Here is a 14,744-nt window from a genome sequence, read left to right on the forward strand (position 1 = left end):
CTGGTTATTGACCTCTCTGCTAAGGGAAATAGGTCCTCCCTATCCACTCTATCTAGGCCACTCATAATTTTATACACCTCAATTAAATCAACCCTCAGTCTCCTCTGTTCCAATGTGCAATCAACATCTGTCCTGTAATGTGGTGACCAGAACTGTATGGAGTAATCAAGCTGTGGTCTAACTAATGTTTTATACAGTTCTAGCATAACCTCCCTGCTCTCATAGTCTATGCCTCTGATAATAAAGGAAAGTATCCCGTATGCCTTCTTAACCACTTTATCTACCTGCCTGCTACCTTCAGGGATCTGTGGACATGCACTCCAAGGTCCCTCACTTCCTTTACACCTCTCAGTGTCCTGCCATTTGTTGTGTATTCCCTCGCCTTGTTTGCCCTCCCCAAATGCATCACCGTAAACTTCTCTGGATTGAATTCCATTTGCCACTTTTCTGCCCACCTGACCAGTCCTTTGATATCTTCCTGCAGTCTATGGCTTTCCTCCTCACTATCAATCACATGGCCAATTTTTGTATCATCTGCAAACTTCTTAATCATGCCCCTTACATTTAGTCTAAATCATTTATACCACAAAAAGCAAGGGACCTAGTACTAAACCCTGTGGAACCCCACTGGAAACAGCCTTCCAGTCACAAAAATACCCGTCGACCATTATCTTTTGCTTCCTGCCACAGCCAATTTTGGATCCAACTTGCCACTTTCCCTTGGATCCAGTGAATTTTTAACTTTTCTGACCAGTCTGCCATGTCAAAAGCCTTGCTTAAAATCCACGTAGACTACATCAAACGCGACACCCTCTTCGACCCTCCTTGTTACCTCCTCAAAAAATTCAATCAAATTAGTCAAACATGACCTGCCCATAACAAATCCATGCTGACTGTCCTTGATTAATCAGTGTCTTTCTAAATGACGATTTATACCGTCCCTCAGAATTGTTTCCAATAATTTTCATGCCATGGATTTGCAATTTAAAGTAAATACAAATTAAAAATTATTTAAGAGCTGACACTTCCTACACTAGAGACACATTTCACTTAAGTTATACCAGTATTTGAACATTAGTTAATTAAAGTCAATCAACTGGGTAAACTATCTTCACAAAAAAAGTATAACATATTAACATTTTTTAATTTACTAAGAAACTGATGATTAGTGTACACCAATGGATCTAGTAAATGGTTCAGTATGATTTTTTTTAAGGCATTTTCAGTGATTTAAAATCAGGTTACTCACAGGTGGAGGACTAGACACACTTATTAAAAATGCTTATTGTTTGTGATAAAACCATTTTCAGCTGTACTAAAAAAAAACTGCACCAGGTTAACACTCAAATACATCAAGGAATACTTTTTAATGCAAAGAAAGAAAAAATAAACGCTGACAGAGTGCGCTGGTTCATGGGAAGATTTTACTTTTGTAATTATGCAAATGCATTTTAGCAGAAACTTGAACTGTGACCTGACCAGTGCAATTTCAAGTGTAATTTGCACCCAATTTGCTGATTGCGCCCAAAACGGAAACTCTACCCCATCATTGTCTAGCTGCAAACATATGGGAACTCTACGAAGCAGCAATTAATCAAATTGAAAAATTAAACATTTTTACTTTATGGACGGCAAAAAAAAGCTAAAAAGACCCAATCTCCATTAATAACCTACCCACCTTCATCCATTCAGTAGAATGGACTTCATAATTAAATTGGAGAATTTACACATTAGCACCAAGTGCTCTTGTATTTTAGTATATTGATTGTTGGTCCATGGCTAATTCCCCATCATATACAGTAGAAGCCTCCAAATGGAACCACCCCTATGGAGAGAAAATCATTTCCTTTTTCCAATTGCTCCTATTAAACAAACATCATTCAAATAAATTTATGTAATGTTACACATTACCAGTAATGTGTTCCAGGTGGCCACATTTAAGTCACTAAAACCCATTTAACAGCAAGTTTGCATTACGTAATACAATGAGAACATACCTGGTCCCTTGAGCTGCTTAGCGCTGTATTCTTTGTATGTCAATAATAGCGCATTAATATGTAAAATCCAGTCAAACAATTCTGCTATTATATTGTTTTACGAAACATCTAATCCTCACTCATCACAAAGGGTTTGAGTACTCGGTTAGCAATCTGTTAGTGAAGCTCTGACCACTTCTTTACTTTGAAATATTTGCATCTGCTAAACCAATAACTACAATCCCAATCTAAACTGTTCCTACAGCCCATTCGTTTGGTTTGTCTATAACCATTTAAAACAATGGTTTGCCTTTATATAAACTTGCTCATTAACTAGCATGTACTGTTTTGATACCTGTTCATGAATAATATTTTCATATTTTTGTCCATCGGGTCTACAACTTGTGTTTTTACTACCTACTCCTCTCCATTAATAGTATGGTGACTTTGTATAGTGTACAGAGTCTTAATACCTTCTGTAGGACGTCTAGAGCTATCAGCACTGCTTCTTGTAGACTAGTCAGTACCGCTTCAGTGTACGATGGAAGAATGAATGGGGAGGCATCCGAGCTGATTGGAACTGACACAGCGCCGTGCAGTATTCTACCCAACTTCTCCAGGTCCTCCATGATGAAGCCCGACTTGATGTGCTGGTACAGAGCTGGGAAGATCTGCACAAGTGCGGTGAGGAATGGCTGACTAGGAATAAAGAACAGTTTATCACAGATGGCTGGTGGCTTTGTGCTCTCCGAACCTATCGTGTACCAGGTGTTCCACGCAGCCCACCACAGGGCAGAATCCTCAATCTCATCTACTGCTGCATTCAGTTCGGCTCCGTTGTATTTTCCTAGCCTTTCTCCCACTGAATCCGTCCTGGACAAGACTCTAGGTGGCCCTGGAGGAATCAGCGGCCCCACAAAAACCGGCATATTAACTCCAGAAAGCCCTTCTGGCTTGTCGCACTCTTTTACAGGGGTCACTATCTGTAAAATTTCCTGACAACTCTTTAGAGCGGCCAGAGAAACTTCGCTGTTCTTGCTCAGTGCAGCTGACTGGATGTGATCCAATAACACATCCCAAGCTTTGGAAAAGTCTCCTGCAGCAAATTAAAAGAATATATTAGAGGTTCCAAGGTTTTCAACTGTTAGAAACAGAAGACTAAAAACGTCATATTTTAAAAGCACAATTTTGAAGTATTTAGTGAGATCAACATTTTTGAGGGAAAATAAATTACCTAAAGATTGTAGTAAGTATCTCCTGGTGTTAAAGATTCTAGCCACCCCAGCCAATGTTAAAACCCATGTCTCTGCCCATTGCTTCTCAGCAGTGTCTCTAGAATGATGAATAAGGATATTTCCACCACCAGACTCGATCTTCTCTTTGTCTGCTGTAGTGGATGATTCTCTAACCCGATCCAACAGGGGAAATAAAACCTAATATGGACCAAGAACAAACAGGATTTAGTACAAATGTCTGCTATCAGAATGAAATCAATGCGAGAAATGTCACTGCAAACCATACTTATAAGTTTGCATTATTTATATTGATCACCTCTCAGGCTAGATATTGAATGTGACACAACTCATTTTAAATGCATTCAATTTTACTGGAGCTAAAGTCAAATTTTCTTCAAGCAAATTCCAACTTCACAGAATTGTTGTTAAATTAGGGTATCTTGTCACATTGCTTGAGGGTGAAATGTCTTTTCCCACATTTCTTCTGTGAACTAACCCTTTCCTCTATGTCACAGTATGTCCAGGGCATACTGCCAAACCCACGGTATCTCTGACCTGTTTGACATTGCTAGGCAGTTTGGACAATGGGTTGTTCTGGTGTGTGTTGTTTTGGGACGTGGATATCCTCAACATTACCACGTCCCTGGGTCTGCCACTAACAAAGCCAGAGCACAACTCTCAGGACCAGTGGCAAATTTACACTGAGCATCCTGGCCATGGTCCCTCACCAACAGGCAGCTGGAATGCTAGATGATTTGTCTGTTTGTCACTATTTTTTTCTCTTTCTCTGAATGAGAGAAAGTGTGTGAAAACCAATGTTGTATCTGTACACCTCTGTTTCTGACTCTTTGTCACTATCTCGTTTTTTTTCCTGCAAATGTCTTGTTTTCTTTATCTCCTCTCTCTTCTGCATGTCTTCTACACTCTCCCTGTGCTTCTCAGACAGCCTCCTTTACTGATTGGCTCAACGGAGAGGGTTGATGGGGGTAGTGCGGTTGATGTGTATATGAACTTTCGAAAGGCATTTGATAAAGTTCCACATAATAGACTTGTTAGCAAAATTAAAGCCCATGGGATTAAAGGGACAGTGGCTGCATGGATACAAAATTGGCTAAGGGACAGAAAGCAGAAAGTAAAGGTAAACGGTTAGTTTTCAGGCTGGAGGGATTAATACAGTGGTGTGCCCCAGGGGTCAGAATTAGGACCACGGCACTTTTTGTTATATATTAATGACCTGGACTTGGGTATAGAGGGTATAATTTCAAAGTTTGCAGATGACACGAAACTCGGAAATGTAGTAAACAATGTGGAGGATGGTAACAGATTTCAGGAGGACATAAACAGACTGGTGAAATGGGCAGACACATGGCAGATGAAATTTAATGTCGAGAAGTGTGAAGTGATGCATTTTGGTAGAAAGAATAAGGAGGGGCAATATAAACTAAATCGTACAATTTTAAAGGGGGTGCAGGAACAGAGAGACCTGGGGGTGCACATACACAAATCTTTGAAAGTGGCAGGACAAGTTGAGAAGGCTGTTAAAAAAGCATATGGGATCCTGGGCTTTATTAATAGAGGCAGAGTACAACAGCAAGGAAGTTATTCTAAACTTTTATAAAACACTGGTTAGGCCTCAGCTGGAGTATTGTGTTCAATTCTGGGCACCACAATTTTGGAAAGATGTCAAGGCCTTAGAGAGGATGCAAAAAAGATTTACTAGAATGGTACCAGGGATGAGGGACTTCAGTTTTGTGGAGAGACTTGAGAAGCTGGGATTGTTCTCCTTAGAACAGACACGGTTAAGGGGAGATCTGATAGAGGTGTTCAAAATCATGAATGGTTTGACAGAGTAAACAAGGAAAAACTGTTTCCAGTAGCGGACAGGTTGGTGACCAGAGAACAAGATTTAGGGTGATCAGCAAGAGCCAGATGCGACATGAAGAAACGTTTCTTTTCCCGCAGTGAGTTGTAATGATCTGGAATGCGCTGCCTGAAAGGGTGGTGGAAGCAGATTCAATAGTAACTTTCGAAAGGAGATTAGATATATATTTGAAAGGAAAAAAATTACAGGGCTATGGGACTTTTTAAAAAAAAATCCATTCATGGGATGTGGGAGTCACTGGCAAGGCCGGCATTTATTGCCCATCCCTTCTTGAACTGCTGCAGTCCGTGTGGTGAAGGTTCTCCCATAGTGCTGTTAGGAAGGGAGTTCCAGGATTTTGACCCACCAACGATGAAGGAACGGCGATATATTTCCAAGTCGGGATGGTGTGTGACTTGGAGGGGAACATGCAGGTGGTGTTGTTCCCATGTCCTTCTAGGTGGTAGAGGTCGCAGGTTTGGGAGGTGCTGTTGAAGAAGCCTTGGCGAGTTGCTGCAGTGCATCCTGTGGATGGTACACACTGCAGCCACAGTGCGCTGGTGGTGAAAGGAATGAATGTTTAGGGTGGTGGATGGGGTGCCAAACAAGCGGGCTGCTTTGTCCTGGATGGTGTTGAGCTTCTTGAGTGTTGTTGTAGCTGCACTCAAGGTAAGTGGAGATTATTCCATCACACTCCTGACTTGTGCCTTGCAGATGGTGGAAAGGCTTTGGGGAGTCAGGAGGTGAGTCACTCGCCGCAGAATACCCAGCCTTTGACCTGCTCTTGTAGCCACAGTATTTATGTGACTGGTCCAGTTAAGTTTCTGGTCAGTGGTGACCCCCAGGATGTTGATGGTGGGGGATTCGGCGATGGTAATGCCGCTGAATGTCAAGGGGAGGTGGTTAGACACACTCTTGTTGGAGATGGTCATTGCCTGGCACTTGTCTGGCGCGAATGTTACTTGCCACTTATGAGCCCAAGCCTGGATGTTGTCCAGGTCTTGCTGCATGTGGGCACGGACTGCTTCGTTATCTGAGGGGTTGCGAATGGAACTGAACACTGTGCAATCATCAGGGAACATCCCTATTTCTGACCTTATGATGGAGGGAAGGTCGCTGATGGAGCAGCAGATGGTTGGGCCTAGGACATTGCCCTGAGGAACTCCTGCAGCAATGTCCTGGGGCTGAGATGATTGGCCTCCAACAACCACTACCATCTTCCTTTGTGCTAGGTATGACTCCAGCCACTGGAGAGTTTTCCCCGATTCCCATTGACTTCAATTTTACTCGGGCTCCTTGGTGCCACACTCGGTCAAATGCTGACTAATTGGATAGCTTTTTCGAAGAGCCGGCACAAGTAGAAATGGCCTCCTCCTGTGCTGCGCCTATGAATTTGCAACTTGGAGCGTACAGCAAAATGAAAGCCTACACATCAGAGGGGGGGACTGGGTGAGGAGTTTGAGGAAGAGAAGCCACCTGAGACCTGCTGAACATGCAGGCGAGATGGAAACTGAGGTTGGAGTTTGGATCAGAGGCAGTTAAAAAAAAATAGAAAAAGAGAGGGAGAAGAATCTTATTAAGAATGACGAAGGTGTTGGGGTCTAGAGGCTGGATGAGGTAGTGGGGACTTGAGAGGGTGCTGGTGGGGTGGGGCGGCATTGTATTGGAGAAGCAAAGTAAAGGAAACTTGGAATGCAGGCAGAGAGTGAAATTTAGGAGTTGAATTTTTGGCTTTAGAGTACCACATACAGAACAAAGGTTCAGATGGTCTTTCCCTCCCTCTTGAATTTTATATTCTCCGGTTAAAATATTACAGACTGAAAATCATCAATAGGCACAAATCTCAGTTCAGATCATTCAGTTGGGAAATTAACTCAACTTTTACAGAAAGTTCAACTAACACACAGCGGTTTACATTTATCAATCTAATAAAATCTGATTTAACAAGTAGATGAACCCCAAAGGCATGGAGCATCTGGTATGAAGGCCTGAAGCTAGGAAAACAGTGAGGACATGAAACAGGAAGACAGCGGGGCCCGAGTGAAAGGCCAGGGGCACCCAGTGGGTCTCAGTATGGGTCTGAGCAGAGAGGTAGCGATATTTCAGCAGGGGTTCCCTGGAAGCAGGTCTTAAGTCCAAAGTATCACAGTGGCCAGGTCATAAGGCAGCTCAAAGACAAGGAGAGAAGCAGAGGGCCCGAGTGCACAGCACAGAGGTAGGGAATATTTACAGTAGCTCGGCATGAATTAGCATGGCAAGGAGGGGAACAGTCAGGTAGGGAACAAAGTATGGAGCTGAGGGCAGGGAAAGCATGAGGCCCAGGATAGAGAAAGTGTAAGACTTAGGGCTGAGGCTGGGATGGCTCGAGGCTCAGGTCTGAAATTGCTACTCAGCCTACTTGGGGCGAAGGTTCACCCAGTCTGCGATGTTACGCAGTACACACAATTATATTCTGGCTTTTCTAGTACCTTCCACAATACTGTATGCCAGGTCGCGTGCTGCAGTAAAGTTCCATGTGCACCAACTGTAGAAAACAAGGTCTGCCCTGCACTCTTTCGGACAGCCGGCCTTGGATCCACACACAGCTCTCCCAGCTTTGAGTAAAGGCACAGCCAGAGGCAGTCAAATGGTGGAGCAGGATGGAATGGCCGATTTAGAGGGACTCCCTTTTCCTCTGCCTGCTTCTGCAGCATAGCTTCTTCCTTGTCTAGTTCCTTCTCGATGGTCTCTCCTCGTTGGAAAAAATAGTCTGAAATGTTCCACTGGAAAGAAAGCACACGAAAGGATATTATAAACGCTTATTGGTAAAGAGTAAGTGATCATACATTTAGTTTCTGCTTGACGGAGATCTTAAACTCTAGATTCTAAAACTCCTTTTATGTCAAAGGTTAAAATAAATTATATATAAATATATATAAAAATTATAGATATACAACAACAACTTGCATTTATATAGCGCCTTTAATGTAGTAAAACATCCCAAGGCGCTTCACAGGAGTGTTAGCAAACAAAATTTCACACTGAGCCACGTAAGGAGGTATTAGGACAGCCTTGGTCAAAGAGGTAGGTTTTAAGGAGCTTCTTAAAAGGAGGAGAGAGATAGAGAGGCAGAGAGGTTATAGATATATAAATCCTAACATGGAAACAATCAGTGCGGACCATCAGTTGTAAAGATTCTAGTTTGTTTACAGTGAGATCTTGGAGTAGAACAATGCCCCAAGTTGTTAACAGAAGGTAAATATTGAATAAGCAACATCCTTTTAAAAAAACTGCCATAATTAAATCCATAGCAAGCTCATCTTCAACAGATTTATTTAAGGAACAGCAATGCGACTGGCATATAGAGACAGGTATCAACAAAACTGAGAGATATCCAGTGTAGGTTGTTCTCAGCTGTATCTGAAGCAGTTAATATGAAACCTAATCAAATTGACAGATCCTGGCCATCAAAAGCAACAAGGACTGCTACATGCTTAGACTTCAGCCAGCTGCAACACAAGTGATTAAATGTTAAACTGCAATCATTAAACCAGACATTTTCTAGACCGCAATGTTACTAAACACTTGAAGTATGAAGTTACTAAACACTCGACAAGTATGTAAAAAGGGAGAGAGTAGCAAAAATAAACGTTGGTCCCTTAGAGGCTGAGACAGGAGAAATTATAATGGGGAAATCAGGAAGTGGCAGATGCGTTAAACAAATATTTTGAATCTGTTCACAGTAGAAGACACAAAAAGCATACCAAAAATAGTGGGGAACCAAGGGGTAAATGAGAGTGAGGAACTTAAAATAATTAATATCAATAAAAGAAAAAGTACCGGACAAACCAATGGGACTAAAAGCCAACACATCCCCTGAACCTGATGGCCGACATCCTAGGGTTCTGAAAGGGGTGGCTGCAGAGATAGCGGATGCATTGGTTATGATCTTCCAAAATTCTCTAGATCTTGGAACGGTCCCAGTGGACTGGAAGGTAACAAATGTTCAAGAAGGGAGGGAGAGAGAAAACAGGGAACTATATGCCAGTTAGCCTGACATCGGTCAGGAAAATGCTGGAATCTATTATTAAGGAAGTGGTAACAGGGTACTTAGAAAATCATATGATTAGGCAGAGTCAACATGGTTTTATGAAAGGGAAATCATGTTTGACAAATTGATTAGAATTTTTGGAGGCAGTAACTAGCAGGGTAGTTAAAGGGGAACCAGTAGATGTAGTACATTTGGATTTTCAAAAGGCATTTGATAAGGTGCCACATAAAAGGTTGATGGTAGTCATGATGTGGAGATGCCGGTGATGGACTGGGGTTGACAATTGTAAACAATTTTACAACACCAAGTTATAGTCCAGCAATTTTATTTTAAATTCACAAGCTTTCGGAGGCTTCCTCCTTCCTCAGGTGAACGATGTGAAATCGTTCACCTGAGGAAGGAGGAAGCCTCCTTTTCACATCGTTCACCTGAGGAAGGAGGAAGCCTCCGAAAGCTTGTGAATTTAAAATAAAATTGCTGGACTATAACTTGGTGTTGTAAAATTGTTTACAAATATAAAAGGTTGTTACACAAGGTTGGGGGTAATATATTAGCATGGTCATTTTCAGGTTGGCAGGCTGTAACTAGTGGGATGCCGCAAGTATCGGTGCTTGGGCCTCAGCTATTTACAGTCTACAATTAATGACTTGGATGAAGGGACCGAGTGTAATGTATCCAAGTTTGCTGACGATACAAAGCTAGGTGGGAAAGTAAGCTGTGAGGAGGAATCAGAGTCTGCAAAAGGTTATAGACAGATTAAGCGAGTGGGCAAGGTGACAGATGGGAGTATAATGTACAGAAATGTGAGGTTATTCACTTTGGTAGGAAGAATAGAAAAACAGAATATTTTTAAAATGGTGAGAAACTATTAAATGTTGGTGTTCAGAAAGACTTTGTGTTTCTTGCATGAGGACACCCAAGTCAGAATGCAGGTACAGCAAGCAATTAGGAAAACAAATGGCATGTTAGCCTTTAATGCAAGGGGGTTGGAGTACAAGAGTAAGGAAGTCTTACTTCAGTTGTACAGGGCTTTAGTGAGACTTCATCCGGAGTACTGCGTACAGTTTTGGTCTCTTTATCTAAGGAAGGATATACTTGCCTTGGAGGCAGTACAACGAAGGTTCACTAGATTACTTCCTGGGATGAGAGGGTTGTCCTATGAGGAGAGGTTGAGTAGAAGGGCCTATTGTCTCTGGAGTTTAGAAGAATGAGAGGTGATCTCATTGAAACATATAAGATTATTAGGGGGCTTGACAGGGTAGATGATGAGAGATTGTTTCACCTGGCTGGAGAGTCTAGAACTAGGGGTCATCGTCGCACAATAAGTTGTCGGCCATTCAAGACTGAGATGAGGAGGAATTTCTTCACTCAGAGGGTTGTGAATCTATGGAATTTTCTACCCTAGAAGGCTGTGGATGCTGAGACATTGAATATATTCAAGGCTGAGATGGAGAGATTTCTGGACTCTAGGGGAATCAAAGGATATGGGGATCGGGCAGGAAAGTGGAGTTGAGGTCGAAGGTCAGCCATGATCTGATTAAATGGTGGAGCAGGCTCGAGGGGCCATGTGGCCTACTCCTGCTCCTAATTTCTTAAGTTTTTATGAAAAGAATACAACAATTACTCCTGCTTAAAGGAAAAGGTAACTCTATGCTTCAGTACCATCAATAGCAAGTACAAACAATAAAGCACCTATGTAATTTTAAAAAAAAATGAATAGTTTTGGAACTCACTGATGTGATGAATGTCAGGGGATTGGAATACATTTCCACCTTTGGCACCCGGTGTCAGCCAAGGCCAGATACAGATTAATCCTAACCATCCACTCTGCTTCACAATACATCTTAAATCCAACCTCTCATTGAAGAAGTGCTTAACGCTTCATCTCACCAACCATCCTTTATGACATCTGAGTGAATGTTCAATTATAGACAATCTTGTGTTGTGGACTTGCACCTAACCAAACCCATTTCATCGAAGAATTGGCATTGGGGAGGAGACTTTTGACCCCATGTTTTAGCTACATTGAAACTCAGATCAGAGGGGTGGAAGTGCCATGTTGCAACCCACAACGCGGCCGAGTCCTGCCTTTAAAAACTATATGCATTGACAGGGTTCTCTGGTGTGCCATTTGCAGCCACGTAGTAGGATGAAGTTCTTATTTATGACTACAACTCACCAGCAGCCCTATTGACGTCAAACTGATATTCAGCTCTTGATTCTGAAGCCCAAAGCTGCCAGCTACATCCACAACAATCTGAAGGCAGGTGCTGGGCATTGTGGGAAGAAAATCAGTCACCACTAACTGCAAGCACTGGAATGCTGTGCGGATTAGAGATTCCCTGCAAAGAGTTAAAAAAAAATCCATTACCCAAGATTAAATTATTCCATCACCAGTGGGGGAGGAAGAACGCTCCGGAAAATATTTCATGACAATAAAAGACGAGGAGAAAAACTCATCCTAATTAAACTTGTACCTTAATTACATATGCATCCTCTAGAGACAGTGCATGTGCTATGGATCGGAAAGTAATAAATCAGTCTCACACTGTGTTAAGTAAGTGCCAAGTTTTGGCTTCAGATGTAAAACAGGAGTAATTACAAACAGCGTTTGTCACAGATTAACAGCTTCTCGATCTTTTTCAACAACAACTTGCATTTATATAGTCCCAAGGTGCTTCACAGGAGTGTAATCAGACAATAGGACGGGTGACCAAAAGCTTGGCTCTTTTCAGTACAATAACATACCAAAGTACATTAAAACTGCATAAAGCATACATTGAAAAATCCAAGTTAAATTTGCAATGGATATTTTCTGCTTAATGCAACAATCCCATTTTCTAAATTAGCAGATCTGTATCTGATTCTTGTAGTTTCATACATTGTATGTTCTGTTTGTTCCACAAGATTAAAAGTTACTTAATATTAAATTTGATAAAATGCAGCAAAAAAATAAAATGCATGGTATATGTTGCTATAAACACAGATGTAAACAGGTTTTGAAGTTTGCAAAGGAAAAGCTTTGTGGGCCAACATCAGGAGCAAAACCACAACCGATTACATGCCCTTGAGCAAAGTATGCACACAGTGTGGGAGGCAGTCGTAGGAGGTAGTGAAAAGGGCCCAGGGCAAATATAAATTTGCAAAGGGCGGGAATCCTGATACAGACCCCAACTATGGTGTGTGGAAGGGAAGAGACAGAGGAAAAAAAAACAGCCCCTACTGACCCCTGGTCATTTCGGATTGCTCCTATGACTCCCAGCACCAGTGGCCAGCCAGGCCCCAGGCTGTCGCCTTCGTTCTGCAGGATTTGGAGCACGGACTCCAACTGTTTCTGTCGGATGTCAGGGTGCACAATGTTGGACAACTCCTTCAGTGGGTTCAGCAGCAGCAACTGTAGCCTCTGTGTGGAAATATAAAAGTGAAATCAGAGGGAACAAAGCCAAAAAGCCATCGAGAAACAAGACCTCGTCAAGGAACCTAATTTTTTTTTAAGAGAAAATTACAGATGAAGAATAAAGAAAATATGGATGGATACAGCTTTCAGAACATCAGAAATTCTATAGTTTCTTAATAACTATGCTTCAATTACAAAATAACAAACATCTCTGGCCAAAAAAGTTAGTTTATTTTAAATACAAAAGAAAAAGGAACAGCAAGTTCAGTAGGTTTTCTCCTGAAAGCAGTGGCTCATGTTGATGTACAGTTCCAGGAATGTTGGGTATCCTCAGCTATCTCAACCAAATAGTCATGTTTGAGCTAACACAGTGACTGTTGCAGGCTATTTGACTGTAGGGGGAAATCACAGCCAAGGCCGCTTCTGACCGCACTCAATATCGACACACGAAAATTTTCCAGCAGGGGTCATTGGATAGAAAGCAAGAGCAGGGGCCCTAGCCGATTTTTCCCTTCCTAGCATAGGGAGCACGGAGATCAATTTTAGTGCCTCTGCTGCCACCTGGACTGCTATCAGCTAATTCAGCACAGGTGGTGAATTGAACTTGGGGGTCTCTGCTCTGTATGGTTCAGTAGCACACTGTGTTATCAACTGATTCATTTCAGAAAACCACAAATGGCAAAACCCATATAAATCCGAGCTGCTCATGTGTTAAAATCCCAACTTAGACAAAATAGCAGTGCATTGATCACTTGATACAGATTTTCAGCAGATTCGCAGTAAAATTGATGGTGTAAATGATTCACTTATTTCCACAGTTCTTAGTCTGGAAAATATTCCTCCTCTCCTGCCATCAAGTTTAAGCTGGCTATAAATCAACTGAATTCAAATAAGGCTGGTGCAAATTTTATGGGTCACAGAATCGTCTTTAATTTTGCATTTGTGTACTTTAAATGTTTTTGCTCAGCAACTCGAAAGTATGGTTCGGCCATCAGCTACAATAATTTGTGCAGAAATGACTCCTTAAGGCAAAGAATGTTCGACAATCATCACAAAACCATAAAAGATTACAGAGCTGCAGTTTTGAGGCTAATGATGCATTGCCGGTATAAGGGATGTGCACAGCAAGACCTTCTGCAATCTGCCCCAGGTCTCAAAACCTTTCAGTCAACAATGGTTTTTTCTAGTGCAACTTGTGGTACTTCATTACATTTGGTTGAAATGACAAATTTACAATGGGAAAGGATTTGTTGTGGGATTCAGTCAAGGAGGTGGCCTGATTGGTACTCTGTTCTTCCATAAATAAGAATGTAACAAGGGCACTATGAGCGTACATTAGATTGCCATGATGCCTGGAGCGAGATGCACCTCTTCTGTCCTCTAGTCAATAGCAGTGCTCTAAGTGAATGGGTTGTAAAATCCATTCCTTCTCTTTCCCATGCTGAACTAACCTGATTTTGGGATAGCGGTGGATCGTGTTTAAAAGACAGTCCGGCTTTTATCAGAGCGGTCACAGCTTCTGCTCCCCACTCCCGCATCCTGGCATTTGGGTGCTGGCACACCTGCGGTGCCAATCAAATACAAAAAAAAACATTTAGGTATAAAGCACGAGCGAAACATTTTAAGAAAACAAACACGCAGAACCTTGAACACACTATTATCTCAATGACAAGTTAGTGCAATTTCTTTTTAAATTCTAATGGATCTCCAAGTAAAATATAGTTTTCAAAAGTTTGATATCTTGAATGCACACCACCAGCAGGATATCAAATTTATAAAACTAATTCAAGGTTTAGGTCTTTGCATCACACGCTATTTCCTCGCCCCACCCCTTCCCCCACACAGACCTTTGCAAACCGGGAACCTCCTAACAGGCCCCTCTCACTGCCAATTCAAAATGTTAGCCACCACCCACATTCAAATCTGATAACAGTGATTAACAGCTCGTGTTTCTTCTATGTGCTATTAGGATGCTTCGTTGCATTTGAAAATAAAAGCAACTTTCTCTTAAATTAATGGAATATCACTAACATGCCAGCAAGAACACATTGCAAAGCACTCCCACTGTATATCTCTTGTTATTTTCACAGTGCCAAGTAAGATTTTGCATCTGCAAAAATAGCAATCATCACACAAACTATTAACTGTACTGTACAACCACCACAAATTGACGTCACCATGAAAATTCCCAGGAGGACTTCTTAAGCTCATTAGTAAACTTAAATTAAACTCAAGAACCTGCATA

General features: G+C 41.8%; 1 protein-coding gene across 6 annotated transcripts in view; it reads right to left on the minus strand.

The window, feature by feature from the left end:
• Nucleotides 1-14,744, minus strand: part of mon2 (MON2 homolog, regulator of endosome-to-Golgi trafficking) — a 135,276-nt gene that overhangs the window by 21,261 nt on the left and 99,271 nt on the right. For all 6 annotated transcript variants that reach the window (XM_067999377.1, XM_067999375.1, XM_067999376.1 and 3 more), the window contains exons 21-26: nucleotides 13,951-14,061; nucleotides 12,330-12,505; nucleotides 11,282-11,444; nucleotides 7,541-7,834; nucleotides 3,211-3,409; nucleotides 2,450-3,072 (exon numbers count right to left, since the gene is read on the minus strand). In XM_067999377.1, coding sequence (XP_067855478.1) covers nucleotides 2,450-3,072; nucleotides 3,211-3,409; nucleotides 7,541-7,834; nucleotides 11,282-11,444; nucleotides 12,330-12,505; nucleotides 13,951-14,061 — 1,566 coding nt within the window. The remainder of the gene's footprint in view (nucleotides 1-2,449; nucleotides 3,073-3,210; nucleotides 3,410-7,540; nucleotides 7,835-11,281; nucleotides 11,445-12,329; nucleotides 12,506-13,950; nucleotides 14,062-14,744) is intronic.

Source organism: Heptranchias perlo, chromosome 18 (assembly GCF_035084215.1).
Source record: "Heptranchias perlo isolate sHepPer1 chromosome 18, sHepPer1.hap1, whole genome shotgun sequence".
Taxonomy (NCBI): Eukaryota; Metazoa; Chordata; class Chondrichthyes; order Hexanchiformes; family Hexanchidae; genus Heptranchias; species Heptranchias perlo.